Source organism: Salminus brasiliensis, chromosome 14 (genome assembly GCF_030463535.1).
Source record: "Salminus brasiliensis chromosome 14, fSalBra1.hap2, whole genome shotgun sequence".
Classification (NCBI taxonomy): domain Eukaryota; kingdom Metazoa; phylum Chordata; class Actinopteri; order Characiformes; family Bryconidae; genus Salminus; species Salminus brasiliensis.
In genome coordinates, this window is record NC_132891.1 from 25,411,283 (window position 1) to 25,438,193 (window position 26,911).

The 26,911-nt window shown below is 41.4% G+C and overlaps 1 protein-coding gene across 1 annotated transcript in view; it reads right to left on the reverse strand.

The window, feature by feature from the left end:
- LOC140534830 (uncharacterized) overlaps nt 1-26,911 on the reverse strand; it is a 77,909-nt gene that overhangs the window by 26,710 nt on the left and 24,288 nt on the right. Inside the window, exon 2 of the mRNA XM_072656324.1 lies at nt 5,736-5,926. Within this exon, the coding sequence (XP_072512425.1) occupies nt 5,736-5,848 (113 nt within the window). The 5' untranslated portion in view covers nt 5,849-5,926. The remainder of the gene's footprint in view (nt 1-5,735; nt 5,927-26,911) is intronic.

Genomic DNA, 26,911 nt, shown 5'->3' on the forward strand with positions numbered 1-26,911 from the left:
TCTCTTCACCAGGGTAATCAGCTACGCGCTTCCCACTGTCAGTGCTTCGCTGGATTAAGCCCACCTTGAACATCAAATATGTTACACGGTTATGATGCTGTGGGCAGAACACAGGCCTGAGACTGGCTTGATATGGATCTAGAGCAACAGTTCAACACTATGTTTGTGGTCCACTGTCTCAACCGGCCAAGTAGTTCAACTACAACATGAACAGATCAAAACCCACACCTAACCCCTGCACCCTGCCCATCCCCTCCATCTATATGCTGTACTAATCACCCACTGCATTACAAGCTCTTTACAGGGGTTTTTAGGTAGGCACCTCCCGTTGTCAGTGTTTAGCTGAATTTAGCCCACGACACAAGGTTCTTGACAGAAAGCACAGCCAAAATCGTACAACCAAAAAAAGCCACTTGTCACCTACTATGCCTTCCTGTGGTCTTGTTTTGGGTTTAATTTAACGCAGAAATGCTGTGGCATTCAAAGAAGCTGAACTGGAATTCTTCAACTGCTGCCATATACAATGGTTCCATACTTCTAACCCCTCTCAAACACTCCAAGGCTTATTCCACACTAAGGCGTATTACTCAGTAGCTACAGGGACTTCTGTAGAAACGGGTGGGGCTATTCCTTGGTAATACACGCTCGTAATAACACTTTTGGCCCTCCGGTAGGTCGCTTTAAGGGGGTAGACTGTGTTTGACATAATGTGGCTTATCTAGTGTGTGTGGCAGCCTTTAGGCAAGCTGGACGAGTAGCCAGGATGTAGCTTGCAGTGCTGGTAGGAATGCTAGTGTAGTGATAGCCTAGTGGATAACAACACAGCCTCACACCTTTCACACATTCTCAGTCAGGTAGAAATGCTGTTGTAAACTGCTTGTTGAACACTTGTTGGCAACCCATATTGACCTGCCCAAAGTGGGGCAACACAACTGACAGTTGTGAAGTTGCTTGCAATTACATATTTTCACCAGAGAGGTCCCCAAATCCCCAACACTACTGAGTGCTGCTTTAGTATGCTTGGCTTCAGTATATATTATTAATTCTTCTTCATCTTAAAGCGTTCAAATAAGCGTTGGATTCTGCTGATATTTAAGTATTATTAGTAAACAAACTAATTACAAAAAATATCAGTTTTATTATTTCAATGTTTTAACTGGCCATGCACTCCTCTGCAAGCCACAATCTAACGGGTTTAACATATTTCAGCCCACTGTGCCCTTGAAAAAAAGATGCCATCAACTGAACCCTGCTATGTGTAAAGATCAATTAAAAGCAAACACTCAATATACACTAACAACCAAACAATACTAAACCAAAAAAAGGGTGATTTATTTTTAAGTCTCATTTATTGTGGTTTCTCAAAACACAATACTTTTCCCCCTATGAGCAGTCTAGAGAGGCTAGTTCTCTATAAATCACTGCGTACAGACAATTCCCCATCTGATGAATGCTTTTATTATTCATCGCATCCACTCCCCTCACTGCGGGGGGAAACGGGAAAAGAAGAAAAAGAGCTAAAATGAAGAAAAATGGAGAAGTAAAAAAAAGAGAGAGAGAGAGAGAGAGAGAGAGAAAGAGGACGTAGGGAGGAGAGAATAGGATCTCTTTACGGCCCCCGTCCGAAATCCCCGAAACTGGCAGAGCAGTTTTTCAGGAACCGCAACAAGGAGGCTTTTATTTCAAATCACAATGAAATGCCTCCTGTAAACACACACGGGAATGCTTGTTTAACGGACGGGCTTAGCTTACTTTACTCAAGACATTTGGAAAAAGAGGGAAGAAAGAAATACCAATCACTTAAACAGGACAGCTTAAATAGAAAACGGCTAAAGTTGCCCCCTAGGGAGTGAGCAGTCCTCTTAAGTAAGACGGGCTTTCGGACTGAGGGGAGATTGTAATTTACAGGGCCCACGGTACTGGACATAAGGCTCTCCAGTGTTTTCCAATTCAGATGAGCACATTTTCACAGACTTTGCATTTTTGGTGGACTTCTATTCCCTGTTACATCTATTCAATTCACGATTGATTTAAAACTTCATATTCATGTTCTTCATGGTCCTGCAATCTGTTCAAAATAAGAAATGTTCAGTTAATATTTTTAACAAGACCAAAAATAAACAAATGAAGCCCAAAACATGAGCGAATAAAAATGTGACTCTATTGCGATTTGTGGTAAGTGAACTATTAAGATTTGCACTACATTGTGCTACACTGCAAGAATCGACCTGTTTTATATTTAATTCTATCTTATATCAATCAAAGCTAAAGCAGAACTGGGAAGTATACAATTTTAGATTTGAAAAAAACACGCTTGTGCCCTTCCTTTACATATTTATTACTACTAAACATATTAATCAGCTTTGATGTGTAAATCTGTACCTATCATTATGATTTGTAAACGAGACATTTACACATTTAAACTAAGCCTTATGTGTCTCCATAACTTCAGCAGATCAGCAGAGTTCACACCTCTAGCACCAGGACTTCACACTACTGGCTGTGTTGTTATCTGAAAAGGTCTTCCACAGGCTCACCATCTCAAACAGAGTCACTGCTGGAAAATGACCACTTCTTCATGCTGCACCTCAGATCTTCTATCAGTGTCATTCTCACTTCACCAATGACGTCAAACCGAAGTAACCGATCACTAATCCTGCCAACTATGAAGAAGAAAGTGAGCTGGAGACTGAGCACACAGCTCAATCCCAAGTTCCCCCAAGTGACTCTCTAAGTTCTTCCTAGTATTGTCTCTCAGTACACAGCTTTATAGTCGGTTTACAGCTTTAGCGAGGAGACAATGTGTATTCTTTAAACTGATGGTCAAAATTTAGGACTTGTGTAATCTAGGCAGCTGCAACAGGCTATGAAGCCTCTGACCCTTTAACCGCTAGGAAATGTACTAATAAGTATCTCCAGAAAGTTTGCATTCCTGGTCACCATCAGCTCATACTACATTTCCAGACAAACGTAATATTCAACTACCCAGAGCAATTTACAATGGCAGGCGAATACAATGCTATTTATATCCAGCGCATTCATGCTATTTTTAAACACAAGATATTGCTATATTACATCACTAGAATTTGTTCTCCCATCCTACTAATAATAGAAGTCTTTACCAGTAGCAGCTCAGTTAAAAGACCATGCCATTAGGCCAGCCACAGTGGTGTCTCTCTCTGTAAACTTTTGAGAAAAAGGATTCTGTACAGCACTATTGTCTTTCCTAAAGAACTCTTAAAGAATACCTTTTTGTAGACGATAATAGTTCATTCACAAATAAGTGTTAGCAACATTACCAAGGCTCTTATAAACACTAAGTTTACTGATTATTCATAACCATTTATGAAAACACAGAAAACAACTCATGGCAGACCAAGACAAAAACTAAGAGATGGTTTTCTCATGAGATAACTAACCTGTAATGTTAATGGTGACTGACCTCTGAAAAGGCTTTAGACCCCGTACACACATATCTACATATTTCCTCAGAATTGTTTCTCAAAAACAGCCCTAAAATGCTCACATGAGCATGCCAGCCCAGGAGGGGGCGCTATCACTTCACAAAGTTTGATGTCAAGTTCTTCATGAAGAACCCGGTGCTTTCCTCTGAGTAGGTCGGCTGCCTGCAATGCAGCATTGAGGCAGTGGCTGGCTTCACATGTATCGGAGGAGTCCTAGTGTCGAGAGCATTACTAGTGCTAGGGGGAGTTACAAAGAGGTGGGTTAATTGGCAGTACCAAACTGGTACAAAACTCACCAGACGTGACTCAAATGAAGTAGGTTTGTTGGGTTCCCAGCATATTACTGAACGCAGAACGGAGTGTGTCCAACAAGTAAAACTAATGTGTTATAATGTATTTTAGATTTCTGTATGGCAGAGGGTGGAATGTTATATCATGTAGAGTGGGTGACAGTGATGTCACTGGTGAAACTTTAGCCAGTCAGAAACCGGCTGTGTCTCACTGCATCCTACTCTTCACAGAAATCATCAGTGTTAACTCCTACAACATGCATATAAGCCCACACTGGACACAGAAAGCTCATCTACACACTGCAGGCGGTCTTCTGACGCTGGTGTGTTAAGTGTGTTTGTGCCTATAGTGTGCTTCGCACTGCCATTTAATAAACGCTTACTGGCATGCCTTCATTGTATTAACCAGTCAAAAGTTAGGACACATCTACTCACAGTACAATTTCTATGTTACTTTTTCACCCCCCCCATAAAAGTGTGACAATGGAATTAAGGAGGCAGGAGGCAGATGGAAGGTCTTGTTACGTTCGTTCTTGAAAGAGTCCAAAGCTGTGTTTAGAATGGTGTACTCATTAACTCATTCAATATGTGGTCTTTGCTACATAGTGAACCAGCTAGGGGACAACCAAAAAATGTTTGGGACACTACGTACAGAAATATTGCTTCATAAAAGGTGACAAGCACTTGTGCGATGCACTCATGTTTGATTTGTTTACATGGCAGAACATGAATGCATTGTACAAATGCTTGTTGAAAGGAAGCCATGTCACTAATTTAAGAAAATACATTATTAAAATGACTTACATGTTGTATATAAAACTAGCGTCTTGGGCCATCTGTGTATTCCTGATGCTCTGGGATACATCTGACAAGAGATGCCATAAATGAGGAGACCAGCCACTGGTCGAATTGTGAATGGGAGTTCTCGTTATGCTCAACATTGCGCCAGTTTATGGATAAAGTCCTGCCTTTCAGCAAAAAGAGCCAATCAGCTTGCTGGGTTCACCGCAAGTAAGGATAGTTGATGTTGGAAAAAGTGCATTAGCATTGCAGCCAGAACAAGCCAAAAAAAGTGCAGTGCATTGATTTCATCAATGATTTAAAATATGTTTCTGAAACGGTAATTTGGTATTTTGGTGTTGTGTGACTGGAAATAACTGCCTGGCGTTGCAAAGATGGCGGCCAAGTGTACAGACTTCCCTATAAAGACAGCCACTTTTTTGCTGGTAGTAAGACATCACTGTATTGTGGTATGGTATACACTGGACATTCTACATTTTGTGATGCATTATGGGTGTTAGTGAACTATATAGGGAACGAGATGTTCCATTGAGATTCTGAACAATAAATGAATGAGAAATTAGTTAAAGCGGCATTATGTGACAACCTGAAACACCAGGGGAGGACAATGGGGCTACAAGGGAGGCACAGGACTAGACCAAAACAGAGCCATGTGCTACATTGCACATAGCAGACCAAAGCAAAAACACAAGCACAAACACCAGGAAGACCAGAGACAAGAGCAGACACGGAGCTACAAAATGTACAACCTTAATGATTATTATTAACGGCTGGATATGAAGCCTCTTGGGGGTTCTGATCAACTAGTAAAATTGCAAGGATATGAGAAAATTCATCTTTACATTTAGGCACCATCAGGGACCCCCACTACACACACATTGTTAATTTGCCAGCTAAGACAATGGGAGCATACAGTATTACTGTTTTACTGTATTACTGTATGCTGCCATTGTCTTAGCTCACAAAGCAAACTACTAAGCTGCCCTCTAGCTTCAAGTGTTTTCAAACCATTGCATCATAACATTTGAAGCCGTCTTGGCCTTGGAATGAAATTGGAGTGGTGTATAAAACACCAAACTATTTGTTAAACAATTATAAAAGGCTAGGGGCATTCTGAGTGCTACAGTATGTTGAAATGCGCAGTGCTCTAAAAAGTCCAACTCTAAAACTGTTCACTCACCTCTGACAGCCCACACACACAAGCACGATGAGGATGGTGACGACGAAGGCCGAGGCGGCGGCAATGGCGCCCAGGATCAGCACTTTGGTGTAGGGGAGCTCGAGTAAATCCATGGAGGGCGAGGACTCGGTGGAACACACATGCACACACACACACTCCGACTCCTGCACACTCCGACCACTCCCCGGCACCTGTGAGAAGAAGATAAAACAAAAAGTATGAGTCCACAAAGCATACATTTACATTTACATTTACATTCACGGCATTTAGCAGACGCTCTTATCCAGAGTGACTTACAAAGTGCTTTGCTATTTACCCAAGAAAAGCCTTAGCTAGTTAGAATAGGCTAATAATTCAAAGATACCTCTAAGCTTAGACATCACTAAACACAAGACAATAAAGTGACCATAGAACTATTCATCTAAGTACTCTCTGAAGAGGTGGGTCTTCAGTCTGCGTTTGAAGACAGCGAGCGACTCGGCCGCCTGGACACCCCGGGGGCAGCTCGTTCCACCACTTTGGTGCCAGGACAGAAAAAAGCCTGGACGCTTGTCTTCCGCGGATTTTGAGGGATGGCGGGTCGAGCCAAGCTGTACTTGAAGCTCGAAGGGCTCTAGGTGCGGATCGGCTTTTGACCATTGCCATCAGATACAGAGGGGCTGGTCCGTTCTTGGCTTTGTAGGTCAGCGTCAGGGTTTTAAATCTGATGCGGGCAGCTACAGGAAGCAAAAACAAAGGGGGTACATACTGCCCACCCACTGATTTTTATATAGATTTATTTATTTTAACAATACAGATATAAGATGTGGGGTCATGTATATGTCCTGTAGGTATTAAGGGTGCACAATGATATCAGAAACATTTGAATACTTTATGAGATAATTGCTTAAAAACATGAATGAACCAACAGAAATAGTCCAAAAATATTGGAAATAAAAACATCAACAGGCAATAAGTTGGTTCTTTTCCTATAACATTAACTAGGAATGTCCTGAACCAATCCAGTGGATCAAGAGTAGAGCCGATCTGGGCATGTTTTAGTGGATTATTTTAAACCATATCCACTTCTGATCCTTTGTTTGTACCCCTGTGTTCTAACAGAGCTCCCTCTTCTTCTATCTTTTAGGTGCTACCAATGGACATCATTTACAGCCCACAGCAGTCTGCAATGTAAAACTGGCAAATCTTAAAGCAGCACTATGGAAAATGGATATCTTTTGCTCCTGACGTGGTAGAGTTATATTACAGTTCTTGACACAAATATAGGGGACTTGGGTCCCACAATGTTACTCAGTTCTCTCAAGCATTATTCTGCCAGTTAAAAGCATGCCAAGCATGGCATAGCAATGACAGCGATGCTGTTCTCCATATTACGTCAGTGAAACATCACATTGCTAAGGTAAAAATGTTACATAATGCTGCTTTAATATATATAATTATATAATGCTTTGACTGCATTTGAGCTGCTTGTCCTGCAGACATGTACATTTTCTGCCATTTTGGGCCATGGCACCAAACCAAACCAGCTCTACTGCACTTATTTTCCATTGTATTATGGCTGGTTGGAAACAAAACTATCATGGAAACACTCCAGCAGGAGTTACACGCCTTTCTTTAGTTTTAAACCAGCACAGAACAGCATGTTTAAAACAAAGAAGAGCATGCTAATCCACACACTGTGGAGAAAAGCCAAATCCTAGAGCATTCACCACAATATAAAACAGATACATCATATCAGTAGTCAACATCAGTTGACACAGTGTGTACCACTACACACACACGTCACAAATGAAGTGTAAACCGGGAGCCAAATGATCATGGAGGTCAATCTGACTGCACTGTAAGACATTAAACACACTATAAAGGCACTTGCATATTAGATAATACCCACATGGTTTGTTCAGAACAATAGCGGCTCTCTCTATAATGAGACCCTGTGTGACCTAGGGCACAGTGTGACGAGATAATCTGGCCCTAAACCTAAATTAACAAAGCTGATTGTTCATTAGTAAATCTTCACTTCACTTCATAAAAGCTATAATCAAAAACATGGAACAACAACAAAAAAAGCTATTTACACTATTTTCTCTTATTTAATTACGATCCAGCTGCAGGCATATTTCTATGATTTCCTGAGTGTCCACTGCTCAGTTTAGCTCAAAACGTAGACAGACGCAAAAATTCACCAGTTCACAGATAAGAGGCAGATGCCGAACAAACAAATCCACCAGTTAGACACAGCAAAAAGCAGAGGACATGTTTCTGAGTGTCCATTGGTCAGTTTCACACATACCGTAGACGGACAGATGAATCCACCAATTACAGATGAGAAGCACACAACGTATGCTTTTATACGTATACGTATTGTATCCTATTTCTGTGCTTTGACGCACCGGCATGTGTTTCAAATCAGTCCAGAATTTTACTTCTGCATTAATTAGCAGTGCGTCTCACCTAACCGTTGTGGCTTTTTTATAGAAACGTAAAGATTAGCAGTAAGGGTCTGGGATTGGTCCAGAAAATCAGGCAAAAAATACTTGAGAGACGTCCCTAATATTAAATTTTTTTAAAAGAAACCTTTCCCAGGCCTGTTTTATAGTGACATTTTATCTTAGCCTTTTGGTTTTGTGGGTTTTCTTCCTGAAAATGTATAAACACACAGATGCGCACACAGAGAGAGAGAGAGAGAGAGAGAGAGAGAGAGAGAGAGAGAGAGAGAGAGATAGAGAGAGAGACAGAAAGAAAGCTAGAGAGAGAGCAATGGCAGTTATGGTCACTTGCTAATCTGTAACCCTAAAGCGTAAGGCTGGGGATTAAGCAGTGTTTTAATATGAACTGTGGAAGCAGGCAGACACATAAGTACACATCCTCCCACCCACCCACACACACACACACACAGAGCACAGAGTAAGCCGGTAGTGTGTCTCTGTCAGAATTTGGCCACTAAGATAAATTCATGCCAGTGGAGGATTGTTTTGTGTAGTCTTCCTGCCTGACCCGCTCCTGTGAAGGTGGAGTCTGTGCTGGTGCGGATTAAGAGTGAAGTGAAGAGATGCTTCAGACGTCACGGCTTTGAAGACTCTCCTCATCTGCAAGCCGTCACTCCTGACAAACGGAGAGCTGCTCTCTGACAGCCTGTGGCTTATTGCTTAGCTGCTGCTTTTATTCAGAGGAAAGTCTCTTACGTGTCACCGTGTCTTGTAAGAATAGGAAAACAGAGCGTATAAATGTGATTTATTGTCTCCTGCCTTGTCCCGAAACGGTGCTGAGCGCAAACATCGCTGGGCCAAGAGACCAACTCAGCACATGTTTATGTTGCGGTTTGAGCGGGCCGGACTGATCAGCTTTGCGCTGTGTATCAAATATAATGCTGTCAAGATGCCCACAGCCTTTTCCTACACATACATACAAACACACACACACACAAAATCACACACAGACAGACTGGGGAGAAATGTAGCCAAAGCTCAGGATTAGGATATGAGAAAGAAACAGAGAGAGAGAGAGAGAGAGAGAGAGATGACAAAAAGAGTAGCTTTAGAAAAAGGAGGTCATGGAAACCCAGGCACTCTCATTTTTTAAGTGTGTGTGTGCATGTGTGTGTGAGAGAGAGAGAGAGAGAGAGAGAGAGAGAGAGAGAGAGAGAGAAAGAGAAAGCACCGTGAAACACAGCACAGTTTTATGTTTTTCCAATATATTTCTCTTCATCCCTTAGACTCTCTGTCTCAATTAGTTCAATTCAATTGTCGATGCCAGTAAAGGAGGCCATCATTAGCTTACAAAAAGACAAATCAACAAACCAAACATATCAGAGAAACTGCAGAAGAGTTAGGAACGGCCAAACCAACGATTTGGAGCCCACTAAAAAAAAAAGGAATACAGCATTCGAGATTCAAACCACTGGCGACTGGTAGTTCAAGAGCAGTAAGGTCAGATTAGACTGACAGACTCTGTAAAAAAAAAAAAAACCTGACCAGGTCTGGAACAAGGCTGTTTGGACAGATGAAACCTAGATTAACTTCAATATGCAGAAGGAAAAGAAGGCTTCATGATCTGTAGTATAGCACACCATCTGTCAAGCATGATGGAGGTACTGCTATTGCATGGGCATGTGTAGCTTGCAGTGGAACTGATTCACTGGTGTTTACTGATGATAGGATGATTGGACTGCTGAAAGGAGTAGCAGGGTGAATTATGAAGTGTTATGTTCTGAAGAGCTATAGCTTGTTTCTCAGATTCAAATACTGCAAAACTAATGGGACAGTGCTTCCCACTAGGCTTAGGTGCTATAATGGTAATACTGTATACCACAGTGTTTAAAAATGAGGGCGGTATTTCAAAATGATGACAGGTTTGATGTGTCGGATTTCAGTTCTGTGTTTCTGGGCGCTGTGTGAGGTTCGATTGATCACGAAAGACAGATCAAGAGTGCCTTTCTCAATGTGAATTCACTTAGTTTAACAGTTGTAATTGTCAGATTGGCGGTTTGATTGATTTCCAAACTGTGCAGTGTTCACTTTGTCAGCCTGACAAACCACACAAGCAACCCAAGAGCTTTTAGAGCAGAGAAATGTAATGTTCTTAAAAGGCAGGGTCAGTCACCTGACCTCACTCTAACGGACCATCTTTTTTTTTTACCTACTGTAGACAAAACTGAAGGTGGACCCATTGAACAAGCAGAAACTGAAGGTGGTTGCAGGAAAGTCTTGGCAAACCATTGTAAGGGAGGAATCTCTGCATTTGATTCCAGACTTCAGGCATTCATTGACCGCAAAGGATTTGTATCCAAATATTAAAAATACCTCTTAAATTTATAAGCCTGTGAAAATAGAGGGACTGGGTGGATGTAAAACGTTTCTGGTAAGCCCCTGAATGAAAGCTTAGAGTCGACACTTCTATCACATCTTCATCTATTCATTTCAAATGCATTGAGGTGGTCTACAGAGGCAAAATTACAAAACTTGTTGCTGTCCAAATACTTATGGACTGTATTATGACTATATGAAATGATAGTAAAATGATGGTAAAAGCTAATAAGTAACTGTGTGCATGTGCAAGTGAGTGTGTGGTTTGGCGTTTACCCACTCTCCCAGACACATATCTGGCTGCCGGACACTGATGGACGTTCTCTCCGCTGCTTTTCTTAATGGTCAGGCTATGGTCAAGTCTGAATTTAGTCAGGAACCATCTCTGCTTCATATCTTGTACAGTAACAAGATATACGTTCAGTGTGCATTCATGTTTTAGGGCCAGGCAAGTCAGGCACTTCAGTCTGGTGTGTAAATGGATGTTCTAGCTACGCAGTTTCAGGTGTTTAATAATTTGGTGTACTCTGATTGGTGTTGGGGAAGCAGTGCTGGTCAGAGAATTGGAACTGTTAGGGGTCTGTGTGTTAATTACTTTCTGTCCCAGCTGACACAGGAGACTCATTTCTGGGTTCGGCTCTTGAGACAGGAGTGTCTGAAACTGAAGGCTTGGTTTAAGACTAGATTTAAGATGCATTCAAACCATAAGCATTTTTTTTTAATGTTCGTAATAATGAAGAAATAAATTTGCCTAAATTCAGCCCTGCTTTGAGTTGTTGGTGATTTTCTTTGGATTTCAGCAAGACCTTAGTAGGAAAGCTATATCATCTAAACAGAGCATCCCATGTAGCCATGATGACTGAGTGGTAATGGGCAGGATTATACTGCCATCTTTAAACTGATTCTAACTGAATAATAATGAAAAAAAAAACATATATTGAATAAAGGATTCTGCAGGCCTTTTACTACACTGCGCTCACTACCAGGCCAGTGCTCCCTAAAGCAGAGGACTTTAGTCTTAGTTAATCACAGGAAAGAGTTTGATCTTGGGTGCTGTCTCCTAGATTAGATTAGATATCTGCTTCCCTAAGATCTGTTTTTCTTTTAGAAGACTGTTACTTTAGCTGTATTGGGGTTTACTGTCAGCAGATCTAACTGCTGCTGAAGGCCTTGTTCTGTGGGTGACACTAGCGCCAGGTCATCTGCATAGAGGGAAAACTGAACTTCTGTTTAATTTAGTTGAAGACTGCTCCAATAACACTGCTAAATCATTAATATTAATATTTAAGAGAGAAGGGGACAAGCTGAAAAGATGGGTCATTTTTTATTTCCCTTTTCTTGTGATACCTGATTGGTTTAATTAAGCATTTTGCAAAACAAACATTTATAGTTAAAATTGCGATCCTGGTTCCTTATTTAGTATTACAGAACAGTCACTGGAATACAGCAGAACTAGAAAATTATCTGTGATAAATAAAACATGGACAAAGATGTCCATCCACATCCTCAATTTAAATTAAACAATTAAAGCCTCATATGCATGCTATATTTGTCAGAGTAAAATGGCATGTAATTATTTACAGCTACCTACCTAAATATCTGTTGCAGTGTTCTTCAATGAGGCTCAGCTATGATGACTATAGCCAAAATAATGAGCATAACTAGCTCGTATCTTATTTTATGAGATATGTAGTAAGGCTTTAAAAATATGCCCACCTGAAGGTAAAACACACACACTTCAGTCTAGCATGGAAATTGATGATGTTTTAATATGTTTATGGATGGATGCCGAGCATCCAGTTCTTACCTTAACTGGGCAACTCAACCAAGCGGTCACGTGTTTTTTAGGGTAACATAGAGACACATTTAAAGATACATGTTTCTAGCGTTCTACAAAAAGATAGTTTTAAGGGGGTGTAGAACAAAAAATGTTATCCTTTTTTCTTCTTTCCAATACTTTCCAAGTATTAAAAAGTTTATAATTTCTGAGGAACCAGCAGTTTCAAATTTCACTTCAGTGTCATGATTCCACCTGAATGAGTTGTTTGATTGGAAAAATATTACAGGACTCATATTTCACTAGTTCTTTTCCATTCCTGTTCAGAACCTACATGCTCTCTTACTATTCTTCTGTCTTCCTCTTGCTCTCCAACTCTCTCTTACTTTAATTCTCCCTTTTTATCTCGTCTCTCTTCTCATCTCTCCCCCTCTTTAGGTCTGTCCACCACTCACTCTCTCCTTCTCCACTCCATTTAGTTCTCTCTACCTCTTACTGTATTTAGCTTTCCCTCTTTCTAATTCGGCCACCTCTCTTTCCCTCTAGCTTACTCTACCTCTCCCTCTCTTTAGCGCTTTCTGCAGTTCTCTCATCCTCTCTCACCTCTCTCTCTCTCCCAAGTTCTCTCTACCTCACTCTACCTTCTCTCTTTAGCTCATTTTCTTTCGCTCTCTCAAGTTCTGTCCCTCCCCATCTCTCTCCCTTTCTCTCTCTGATGCTGCTGTCAGCAGATTTCCTCTTTAGTGGGAACTGAACAGAAGTCTTCGCCGCTCCTGGGCTGAACACACTGCTGTATCTGCAGCTAAACGAGCACACACTGACGAGGAGAAGCGGAAAGTGAGAGCCTAGTGAGAATGTAGTGAGCTGATCAGGAGAGAAATCACTTGCTAGATGCTGTGGAGAGCGTTATGTAAAGGTGTTTGAACCAGGTCTATAGCGGGAGAGGCTCATGGGAGAGTGCGTGTTTAGAGCATAATCCTGAGAGGAACATCATCAGAGCAACACGGCACACACAGCTCTACTGCAGCTAGCTCTCACCATAGCAGCAGTGACGAAATACAGGACAACACACATATGCGCATGCAGGTCATGTCCTTAACACACACATTCACAAGCTCATTCATGCTAACACACAATAGCACACACACACACACACACACACACACACACACACACACACACACACACACACACAGAAACTCCAAACACACACACAGAAACTACATTTGAACTGAATCTGATTTAAGTTCTATATTTCCTATGAGAAGGGCACAGCCAGTCATTTATATATATATACACTGACTAACATTAATGAACAGTCAGTTCTTGAAGCATATGACCAATCTGATGAGGGCTAAATTGTGATGGCTAGACGACTGGGTCAGAGCATCCCCAAACGTCAGGCAGGTCTTGTGGGTTTTTCTGGTATGCAGTGGTCAGTACCTACCAAACGTGCTACAAGAAAGGACAACCAGTGAACCAGAAACAGGGTCATGGACACCTAAGGCTCATTTATGCGATCCATGAAGGTGCCACCTCTTAAATTACAGGACTTGCCAGATATCACAGGATGCCTTCAGAGGTCTTGGTGGCACAAAAGGGGACCTACTCAATATTAGGCATTATTAGTGTTAATGTTACGGCTGATCGCTGTATATATATTAAACCAATACAATTCAGTCTTAAATTTATTATTGGCAACAATTATGTTGATATATTTTTTGGTGTGGAAATTCTGTGTGCAACAAAGTTGCCTTGGCGAATAACATCTTTCTGTACAAGACCTATGTCATATTTATAGTCACCAGCTATGGTGGCAAATCCAGGCCTAAATCCAGGCAAATCCGAATTGCCCTAGCTGCCTGAACAGCTCTGCTGCACAGTAAAGCTCTCGAGTGGCGCAGCTGTCTAAGTGTTGGCCCTCTCATCATTAGATTGCAGGTTTGATCCCGAGAGCACAATTGGCCTTACTCTCTCTGGTGGGGCAGGCTTGCCCTTCCCTCTACTCCTTATCATTTAGCAGGATGCTAGCCAGCATGGGCGTCTGTTAACTGACATAACAGACCTGGCGATTCTCCTGTCAGCATGTTCACATGTCCGATGATGCAGCATTAGCGGCAGCTGTGAAAGCAGAAGCAGTTGTGTCCTGGTGCTCAGCTGAGCTGCAGTCGAGCCGTTCAGGCAGTGGGAATGAAATCCTGGGACAGGTATTTACTTTCTGGACCTGGATTTTTACACCTCTTGTCACACGGTATTTAGCAGACGCATTTGGGTTGTGTTCAAACAACATGTTTGATATGAGTGAAAAATACACGAATATGCGTTGCTGGTTTGTTGATGCCATTTCAAAAGTCATTCAAATATGAAACGGTAAGCAACTTCTCATCTTTTTTTTTTATAAAAAGCAGCAAGCCGACGTTCAATATCTGCAAATGCAATATCTTTTATAGCTGGATTGTAAAACTCTGGGTGGGCTCTGTCAAAAATTCAACTTGTGAACTTTTTGTAATGTCTTTTTAATGAATTGCCTTGCACTGCTGTCTCCCAAAGCATTGTTCTCGCTGAAATTAACAGCAAAGCACTGAACTTTTTTACAGCCACTGAAAGCGGTTTGCTCTGAAAATGTAACCTTAGCGACTGCAAACAAGCTACAGTCTAAGTTCAGATAGTGCCAGACATAACAGTCTGAGCTGTTACCAAGATACAGATATATTAATGTGTACTTTTGGTGGGGGGTTCCCAATTATCTCCACAGTTTAGCCATTTCCAATTCCCACCCACTAGTTAAAACTCCCCTTATCACATGATGCCATCACTGCTGGGAGGATAACCTGTGCTCCGTCCGAAATAACTGTAACTCTAACACAACATCATTGGACAGTTCTACCAGTTCTGGTGCATCAGCTACCAGACGACCACCTTGGCTAGCTTTACGCAAAAGGATAGAGAGGAGAATGAGGGGCCATCCTGCTCATCCAGAGAGAGTGAGGTCGATTGTACGCCCAATTATGGATGACAGGGCATCAAAACAGCAATCGCATGAGGATAGCGCCAACACTTAGATGGCTGCACCAATCTGGAACTTTATTTTGTTCATTTGTTTAACAAAGTTTAATCAACTAATCAACTATCACTATTTCATGTGACCTAAAAGACATATATATATATATATATGTGTCACTTATTGAGTTTCATTGCAATCACAATGCAATATTATTTTTTCCATATCATGCAGCTCTGGACTGAATGCAGCATTTTCACTGGTGTGTCATCCCAAGTTACATCAGTGGCTCTGCGTAATCATCTCAACACCTGCTCCCCCAACCAACCTGTTCCCACCATGTCACATAAGAAGTAGTTCTCTGAATGAATGTGTAGAAACAGGCAAATAAAGCACTTTAAACGACAATGATTCAGTCTGGAACTGCTAATATCTTTGCAGGGAGGAAACAGCAATGGTGCAAAGTGCAGGCATAGTGCATTTTCCCCGAAGTACCGCAAAGACCAAAACATCTGTGTGTTTTCCCCATGAGGGTGCAAGCAGTTGTGCTTTAGTAGAGTATTGTGATGGGGGGAAAAAATGAAAGGTTTAAAAAGTTGCTGGCACAGTATATTTTCTATGTGATATTCTGAAACCAAAACCAGTTATTACACTAGTTCTGCAACACAGAGCCATTGTGTCACACATCCGTGCTCATACACACAAGTTCTGCATAGCAGCCACTGCAAACACACACACACACACAGGCTGTAGCTAGAATTTCCTTTTGGGACGGTGCTTATGGGCAGATGGAACAAGAAACTAGGAAGCATCAAAGCAACATTATGTAGAATTGTATGTTAAAACAGCAGCTTCACACCTGTTGTGAGACTCCATTGACCTGAAATAGGGAGAATAGTGTCTCTATCATTGCTACTTCGGGCTTGGCATGCCGGCAACTGCACTATGTAACTTTGGTGTGACAGTTCTGTATCTCTCAGTGTATCCAGAAATGTGTACATTGCGCAAATTACATGTCCTAACTGTAGGGGGGGGGCAATGAGCAAGATATCCCAATTACTGTATACTGCTGCTTTAAGTCTCAGTGACATCACTACAGTCAGACTGGAATCCCCCAACTAGCCTACTTTATTACCATATACAAGTACACAGTGAAGCCAAACAAGGCTCCTCCAGGACCTTAGTGTAACACAGAGCATGACAACACTACACAAGGCTATATTAAGAACAACACACTCAGTACTAAAAGTGCACAGCACTTAGCACTGAATAACGTGCAAGGAGGTAAAGTAGGGTTGTGTCGACTGAGGTAAACAACCCGGTCAGGTTAGTCTCTGTGTGTGAGTGATATGGAGTCTGATGGTCTGGAGAAGAAACTGTTGCAAAGTCTGGCAGCTATGGCCTAGGAGCAAACTGGATCATCTGATTTGAACGGCACTTTGTAGCGGAGTAAGCCGAGTGGACTGAGCATACAGCCCTGGGCGACACCAACGCTTATGCTGTTCATGGTCCTGACTGACTGAGGTCTCCCTGTCAGGAAGTCCAGGATCCAGTTACAGAGGGAGGTGTTCAGGCCTGGCAGGCTCTGCTTTCTTACCAGATGCTGAGAGGTGATGAATGGTTGTGTGTTTACCATATTTCTAGTATATGCGGTACACTATGCTAGAAATTAGCACAGCTGTGCTTTCCCCCCAAGCTATAGAGAAGACGTCCACATACAGTGTGTAAACAGTGGCAAAAAATGTGATTAAATCATGTGACTCATGCTATATCATTCTAAATCATCTCTAAATCACCTAAATCACCACGCAAATATGCTAACTGTACCCTCTTGTTTTGGCTGGTTCACTCCTATAAACTTAGCCATAGTGACAACATTACTCCGTCTGCTGACGTACCAGTTTGCACTTCCACCCTGGAATCCTTATGGTGCTAGAGTTGAACTGATTTATTGGCTGAGCACTCAGCATTAAACCTCAGTCTGATTTAGGATTAGGTACCAGAACAGCTTCAGCACCACAGGCTAACTGTGCATAAAAAGTGAAGCAGGCCAAAGGTGTCGTTACAAGTTGCTGTGTTAAAAAAGTATTTTTTATATTATTCACTGGCATTATTAGAATTTTGAATGGTGCTGGCTATGAGGGCAGGGCCTAAGGCTCCTTCCCTCATAGCTATGCCCCTAATATACACACACATACTATTTCTTCACATACTATTATTTAGCCATTAAAGCTGCAGTACCATACACATCAAGCCAACATTTGCCCCAGGTTTCGTAAAAAAGGCCCCAACCCCTATTTAACTTACTGGGATTAGAAGCCCGCTGCAATTTCCCTAATTGTGACCAGCAATTTACGAGCTGACCAGCCCTGGCCTCATCACCAAGCCGATACGACATTCAGGCCATTACGACTTTCTGCTGCATTACAGTAATAGAAATTTACTCGCAGATTACACTCCCGTGGCCCATTTTCAGCAACAAAGGGTTGCACTGGCTTACCTAATGTGCTGTAATGACCCCTCAGAACATTACATGCAATTCAGGATTATAGTTTAATAGTATAGTTTAACTGGCATTCCTCTGCTGATAAAATCAGATAGGACTCCTGGAGCTCTGGCATTTTCTTCATTCTTCTAATGCCACTCAAACAAAATGAATTCCAAAAATCACAGAACAATCGCTGGAATATAGTGTCGCTGTCACGCAAAAGCTTTTCTCCAAGATTACTTTACTTTACAGAGGTAGGAAAAAACCTTCTTAACTTTAAATGGAGATCGATGTAAGAAGTCATTTTGGAGCATTTCTATTGGTCCATCCATTATGAAACTGTGACACATTATATAGAACAACTGCCAAATTCACATTATGTCAAAATGTCAAAAATGGTACAAATAGAGATACAAGTTTTTTTGCATGACAGTGATTATTAATTATGAAATTAATAAGCTCATAACAAGCTCTGTTTTCAGATTTTCTTGAATGTAGTTGCCTGGTCTGCACAACGTGACAGATTTCCTTGCCTCTACAGGTCACACAAAAGCAAAGGTCAATGCTCAGTCATATTATACACCAGTCACATTGCTCTTTCCTGCTCTAGGCACTTCATGACCATGTTAAGCAACAGAATCAACTTGACCCTCTGATGGAGTCTGGCTTACACTCACTACACTTTTTGGCAAACAACTAGCAACAAGAATGATCAGTCTCTGCTTGATAGAGTGAAAAAGGCCGTCGCTCTCCCTCTTGCTTGCTTGCTCTCTCTCTCTCTCTCTCTCTCTCCCTCTCTCTCTCTCTCTCTCTCTCTCTCTCTCCCGCCCTGTCTCTCCGGGTGTCTCTCAACTGTTTGGGTGTAGAGGAGATTGAAGCTGTAGTGAGTAATCCCCACGCATCAGTGAGCGAGCGGCGGCCCAGCGCGACTCCCTTGCTAATGTGACAGCTAAACCCAAGCTCGCCTGGCATTAGCATACTTCAACAGTGAGAATCAAGAGAACCCCCCCTTTACCAACCTCGCCCCACCCCACCCCCCCACCCCCTTCTGCACTTGTCCTCTTCATCCCCTCATCCCTCCGTCTCCATAAATTACAGCTCAGCTCAGCTTCAGGAGAAATCACATTATGTTGGTGCCAATCTCTCTTACTCTCTCTTACTCTCTCTCTCTCTCTCTCTCTCTCTCTCTCTCTCTTCTGGCCATGTCTTTCAATCACTTTTCTATTTCTCTTCTTTTTACTCTCCCTCTCTCTACCTCTCTTTCACTCTGTCTTTCTGTTTCCTTCTCTCTATACAATCACGCGGTGCTAAAGGCCCCTGCCTGACCCTGGCATTTCTGTAACAGCGCTATCACTGAGGCAGCAAAGCACGTGTGCATCAAACAAGTGAACAAACCACGACGTCGAACACCTTTAAGAACTTCATCAAGCCGCACAGTGTGTTCCCGAGCATGATATCGAACGACTCATTGCTTGTGGGAAATGAGAGCAAGCTCACTCACCGTCTGTGAGGATGTGAGTTATAATGTTCATGTGTGCTCTGCGTACACCGTGTACTTCTGCATGTGTGTGTGTCTGTGCATGTGCGCTCCTTCCGTTCTGCTTTTCTAATAACTGGGCTGAAGTGCATGCTCATTATTTTAATGAGGGTATCTGTGTGTTTTTTTTTACGCTGACCCCTGCAATTTTCCAGTAAACAAAAGCAAATGAATATTAACTAGCCTTCATGCATCTGGGGCTATGGGTACAAGGCATCGGCATCAAAATATCAATAGGATTATACGCTTTAATGCGGCTAATTACTTGCTCATACATGGTGCGGTTAATTGGTTAAACAGAGTACACGCGCAATCGCACGCTCGTACAGTCTCATAACGCTACAGTATATTTATGAAGGCTTACTAGAACTGAACTCTTCTTCTATCTGGGCACAAAGTCATGAAGCTTCTCAGAGTAGGAGTGCTCATGTAGGATTTGTTCCTGTCAGTAGAGCCATTACAAATAAGAAAGGAGTCTGATCCTAGATCAGCAACCCTACTCTGAGAAGCTTTGTGAATACGGTTCTTGAAATCTTACTACGGCTTTTTGTATGGCGGTTGCTAATCTTTCACTTACACCTAACAACTGAACAGTCACAGGATGTGTAATGGAACAAGCTATTTGAAGAAGAGATATGCTGTCAGGCAGCTGAGCACTGCAGTAGGCATGGGAGTGCATTTCCGGAGAATATTAGAAATCCTCTACCTTAATGTGTTCACTCATGACAAACGGAGTGACTGTGTGGTCCGAGGGCAAAAGCAGCCACCATGTAATATTAGAAACGGCTGCAACTCCATGGCCTGAGCGATGCAGAAAACAGAATGAGCGACCCATACTGTCAAACATGGTGGAGGTTCAAGGATTATTTGGGCTGGTTTGGCTGCTTCTGGCACTGGATGTCTTTACCTTGTTGATGGTGCTGAAATCTGACTACCAAAGAATTTTGGAGCACAATGTAGGGCCCAGTGTCAGAAAGTTGGGTCTCCATCAAGAGGTCATGGGTCTTCCAGCATGACAATGATCCAAAACATACTTCAAAAGGAACCTAAAATGGGTTAAGACAAAGTGCTGGAGAGAGAACATCAGAAAGTTGGGAGAAGGTACCCTTTAAATCTGAGAGACCTGGAGCAGCTGTCAAAAGAAGCTTGGTCCAAATTACCAGTAGGGAGGTGTAAGAAACTCATGGTTCCAGAATATTTTTTTCCGTTGTAACAAAGTTCTTGGAGAAGTGGTGTATTTTCTGAAAGAAATGCCAGGGTGCCATTATTTTGGTATGTAACTGTATTTAATCTCTGATAGAAAATGGTTCTTTATAAAACAATGGCATCACTCAAAAACCCTCTGTAACACCTTTATCTTTAAAAGTGTACAGTTGCTTACCTCCAACTACTATTTCATCTGTCATATCTCATCGGACGAGGAATACTGATTTATGTGAAATACTGCCATTCACACACAGACAACCACTCACGAGAAACTGGCCAAGACATTTAAGTGCCTGTCAGCTCATTTCAGAACAAAATGCCTCACTTTCTCTCTCCCTCCCCCTCTCTCTCTCTGTGTCTAGGTGGAAGTGTGTATGTGTATTTAACTGCTATTTTAGCTATTCAGTTGTCAAATAGTTAAACAGTGATTCTGTATGGCATATTTATTCTGATTATAGTCAGTTTATCGGTTGTAAAGATCAGTTTTGGTGTCCCTGTAATGTAATTGGAGACTATTCAGCAGTTAGCTTGATAAACAGACAGATTAATATATACATATGGATAAACATAGAGAAGCAGATAAAATAGTTGTGGCCAGCTTAACATTTAGTAGGTATCTGTGGAGAGAGCACCTGAGGCTGAGGCTAGAAAGGTCCCGATGCAAAAAAAAAAGGTCCCCCTTGTTCTTTATCTAAACAGTTCTTTTGCTTTGGTCGGTTTGAATAAAAAATGTAGTTTTTACTACAATAAAACCCATTCATTTAAACACTAATTTAAACGTTTAAGACTGAACTGAAAAAGCATTATATTTTAGCGTAAATCGATCTCTCTTCAACGACTGCTGAAATGTTTACAAAACCTTTAGCTTAGTCAGTTGCTCATATTCATGGATTTGTACTTGTCAAATGTGTCACAGTTCAAAAATGCAAATATGATGGCCGTGTTTTAAGATCTCTAATTTTAGAAATAATGCAAACAATGTGAAACATAAAAAAATATCTTTGAAAATGTTGGTCTTTTCTCCAGCTTTTTTGACAACTTCTCCATCCACATGCGAGACACAAAAACAGCATGTTAGCTCAGATAGGGGTTCTAACACCTGATCTTTATACGTTTGATGAAAAATTTCCAGCATAAAGCAGCATAACGTTTTTGCCACTCAGTGCGTGTCCGTCATGTGCAGACGCTCTATGTCTGGATACATGTGAATGGGGCCAAGTAAGCAGTCCACCACGGAATATATAGAGATGCTATAGTTCCTATTACAGGTCAGTGGAATATTAAAATGATTGCTTTAAAGCTGGCCAGATAATTATTGGGACTATTTGGTGTACTCATCCCGAAACATGCCTGTAAAAGCTAGCATTTTCACATGGTAAATAGAATAAAAACTTAATGAAAAACAAACTTTTTGTTGAGCAATATCTACGGAGGTCGCAGGGCTTTTTCCACAGTGCTCTGGCCTGTGTATTGAGAAATCACCTACAGAACTGAACAATTCCAACAGGATTTTAACCGATCCAGAGAGATTTGATTCCAGCATGTGGGCCCCCATAAGTCCATATCCAAGCAGATTAATACGATTTCAGTGCTTAACTTCGAATAAAGCATCTTAACTCTGGCCTGGTGCTGCTGACGGGGCACGTTCAGTAGAGCTGTGTTTTCTGACGGCTTCTCTCGTCTGCTTCCTCCGTTCAACAGTCGTGACACAGTTGGGGACACGACTGACACATCTGGGTGTGAATCTCTTTGATTTCTGATTAATCTCTGATCGTCTTACTGCAGCCCGCTTGCCAAATCATATCAGGGAACTTTCTAACTTGCAGACAGACTGCTCTAAATAACAAAGAGACATTTCCATGCTCATTTGCATAGAGACTTATTTCCATAAGACGACTCTGTAAGGCAGCAGTCATCAATTACAGATAGCCTAGAGCCAAATATTTGATTAAGCAGGTGCTGGAGAGCTAGACCGGGACATTTTACAACCAGCACTTTTCATTTACAAACAAATACAAGGTTCTTTATTTATACAAACAATAACCCATATTTATAAATTAGCCACAATCACTACAAACTCTGCTTTGAATGACTAACCAAATTTATACATTTGCTTTATACATTGCTTACACGTTTTACATTATTTTTTTATATTTTGTGCTCTAAGTGGCCATAATTCTTCATAAATTCTGTAAATATCTTATCAATTATGCTTAATTTGAAAGAAATTACTTTACTTATTTACTTACTTTCTTTTTTAATATTTGGCCATGCAGATGTGGTCTTCATCACATCAATTCAATTCGATTACATTTTATTTGTATAGCGCTGTTTACAACTGATGTCACAAAGCAGCTGTGATATAAACACATAAAATAATATAATAAAAAACAGATAATTGTCCTGTCTGTCAACAGTGACCGTTAATATCTATTCTCCACCATACTTGCCATCTGTTCAGGACTACTGAGGATTGTCCAGAATTTTGGAAATGGACAATGTTTAAACTGCTTCTCTTTATCCAATTACAGTATTAGTATACAAAGAATGGGTTTGATTGGTTCAGATTACCAGTGTCTGATTACTGATGACTGATTAAAAAATAGATATTGGGTTTAACAACAAAAATCAGGCCACTGCTTGAATGTCTAGGAGTTTTACAGGACTGATGTGGCAACCCTATACTCTATGCTTTTTGCTATGCTTTAGGTTTCAGCGTCTTCACAGCATTTATTGGACTGATTTAAATAATATTGCACTTTTTTAAATAACACTTTATATGTTTTCTGTAAGCAATAATTGGTTTTAATGTTTTTTCTAAGACTTTTTCTAAAAGTGTAGCTACAAGGATAATCCTAAAGTATGTAACAACTTAGGGAAATAGGGAAAAAAACACTTGAGGGGAAGCTTAAGGTCTTGTGTGTCTGACTTAACTTTAAGTGTCTCTTGTGGTTTTTCTTAAGGGAAATCTTTACTTTAGATGTTTTATGCAACCGGCCAAAGCCCCTACAGATACACTATTTGGAATTCATCGCCTAAACTCCCAGGAGACCTCACTCTGGTGTGTGTGTACGGGTGTTGGAGGACTTGAGGACGGAAAACATGAGCGAGTCAATTCATTATAATTCATGAAATTGGGGATTTTTTTGTAGGCCTGTTGATCTATCTAGACAGTGCTGAGAAGTAACCTAATTTACTAGTGTTTCAGCTGGATTCAGCACAATCACTTTGAACAACTGCCCCAATTTAGCCAACCACAGAAGATTTGCTGTGTCTGCAGCAAGAAAAAAAAGGGGGGGGGATTTGACAGTTTGACTTCAATAAGCAAGTAATCCCAAGTTCTGTAGGTAAACAAGAAGAAATACACATTAAGAGCAACACTATACAGATATAAGTACACCTATAGGACCTTTTATGACATCACATTCATCAAATCTATACAAGCATTAATATGGGGTTGGTTCCCCGATTGCAGCCATAACAGTTTGCAGTCCTCTGGGAATGATCCTACAAGATTTTACAAGACTAGTTTATCTCAAATGTGTTTGATGGTGTTGAGTTGTGGGCAAGTCCAGTTCATACAGGCTTAGGGACTTTGCTTGTGCCCTGGAGCACAGTCATGCTGAAACAGAAAAGGGCCTTCCCCAAAAAAGGGCCTTTCCACAAGTTGGAGGCATACAGTTGTCCAAAATATCCCCATAGCATTATCCCGCCTCTACCAAACTTTAGAGTACAATGCAGTCAGGCAGGTAACATTCTCCTGGCATTCTCCAACCCAAGACTCATCCATCAGACAGCCAGATAGAGAAGCAATCGTCACCCCACAGAAGACCTTTCCTCTGCTCCAGAGTCCGGTGACGTTGTGCTTTACACCACTTCAGCTTATGCTTGGCATTGCGCTTGGTGCTGTAAGGCTTGCATGCAGCTGTTCGGCAATGGAAACCCAGTTTTTGTGCAGATGTTAATGCCGGTGGAGGTTTGAAACTCTGCAGTCAGCACTATGTGCCTTATCGACCTCTCTCTGTAACTTTACATGGTGTGCCACTTCGTGTCTGAGTTGCAGTGGTTCCGTAACGCTTGCCAATAATACTTCTCATGGCTGCTTTTGGAATAACCCGAATGACCTAAAATGTCATGTAATTTCATTAGAACAAACATTTGTACTGCATGGCGAGATGCTAGATTCTCAACACCTAAATTCAATGATTAATAGGTATGTTCCAATACTTTTGTCCATATGATGTATGTTATCTGAGCAACATTAGTGAACCAAGCTGACCTGACAAAAGAGGAACAGTCCTGATAGTACAAAAAGTCACAATTATTATTTTTTTAAGATTACAGCTGAGCAATGCAAGGTAGGGTTGCCCTTTGCAATGATGGCCAGTGGTTCCACACATCTGAGGGGATGTTTCTATTTCTGCTCAAACACTGCCGACTCAATAATTCATGGCCGCCTTGCTGTACTCACAACTCCTGAGAGAGGACAAGAGCCTGCGCTCACAGCGGAGGAGGAGGAAGATGAGTGCCTGGGTCCAGGCGGCGTCCTCCATCTTACCTGATACTGGCTTAGATTGTTTGAGGCCAGTGCTTTCAGGCCAGGGGCCAAAAAATGGCACAGATTCAAACCAGAACTGAAATCCATTTCAGTGTACTAGTAGTTAGAATGTGTCATATGAGAAAAAAGCTCAGTCACATAGTTTGCTTTTGCGCTGTCTCTTCAAAGGCACGTAAAACTGCACCTGACTGACAGTCCGTCACGGAATATGACTCTTCAGAACAGATAAACATAAACCTATTGGCACCATGCCTAATGCCAGGTGTGGGCTAGAGGGGCATTAAGGGGGCATTGATCTATGGAGCAGCGGAACTGGGTTCTGAGGAATTATGGTGCTCCATCCAGTACTTTTGGGACTTTTGGGAGTTGGGGATGAGGCGGGGTGGTGATCATCCAACATCCTGACCTCACTAACACTCTTGTTGCTAAATGCAATCAAATTCTCGGAGCAGTTCTACAAAATCTTGTAGGAAGCCTTCCTGGACAGTAGAGAACTTTCTTTTAATGCCCTTCATTTCTGAAGAAACAGTGAAATGGTATACGGTGTACCAATACTTTTTGTCCATATATTGTAGATGTTGTTTCTATCTTACACAATTGCTAAATGAAATCACATAAAGTGACTAAATTTGTGTTATTGTGACTTCAAATAAGTATTTTTATGAACTGTACTTTCAAATGAAGAATCATTAAGGAAGACAGCCGTAACTACCAACTGTGCAGGAGGAGCACAATCCTTTATCTTTATCTTAATTGGACCACCTATAATGCTGCTTATGCAAATTTACACCCATAGTTGCAAGAACATAATGATACCTCCAGCTTTTAGCTTACAACCGGGCTCAGACATAACAATAGTAAACAAACAAGAGTAAACAAACAAACAACATTGTCCTTTCTTTCTTTCATTAATTATTCATTCATGTTATTCTGGGGCCTATGACTAACTAGCTATATATGTTCAGGGCCTAGTCTTCCTTTACCAAGAAACGAACCCACACACACACACACACACACACACACACACACACACACACACACAAAATAGATTTTCACATATGCAAACTAGCTTTTCACAATGACCTCTCACAGTCAGCTCACAGGGCCACCCTCTATTAGCAAAATGTTTCTAGTTCCATGAAACTTTGGTGCTACCTAGATAACAAGTAAAAATTTTCCTGTTTTTTATTTATTTGATATTTGATTCTGATATTTGAAATATACCAACGAGCCATAACACTTCATCAACTGACATGATGAAGTGAATAACACTGATTATCTTATTACGATGGCATCTGTCAGGGGGGTGGAAGTTCGTATAGCAGAAACATGGGCAAGCATAAAGATCTGAGCCACTTTGACAAGGGCCAAGTGGTGATGGCTGGACAACCCATCTTCAAAACTGCATACCAGAAGAGTTCCTGGTATGGTTAATACCTACCAAAAGTGGTCCAACAAAGAACAACCAGTAAACCAGGGACAGGGACATGGGTGGGGGTGGTCCCTTTAGAAAGGTCTGTCTGGTCTGATCCTATTAGAAAAGCTACTGCAGCACTTAATGCTGGCCATGTCTTGTGGAGTTCATGCCTCAACGAGCCAGAGCTATTGTGGCAGCAGAGGGGGACCTACACAATATTGGGCAATCAATATTCTTAAGGAGCATTAACATTAATAATTAACATTGTTAGCTATAACATTAATGGTCTTAATGTTATGACTATATTATCTCATAGCATCTGCGTTATCCCACTATTATCCAAGGTCATCCAGATTCAAACAAGAATAACACAACTGGATTATGTTC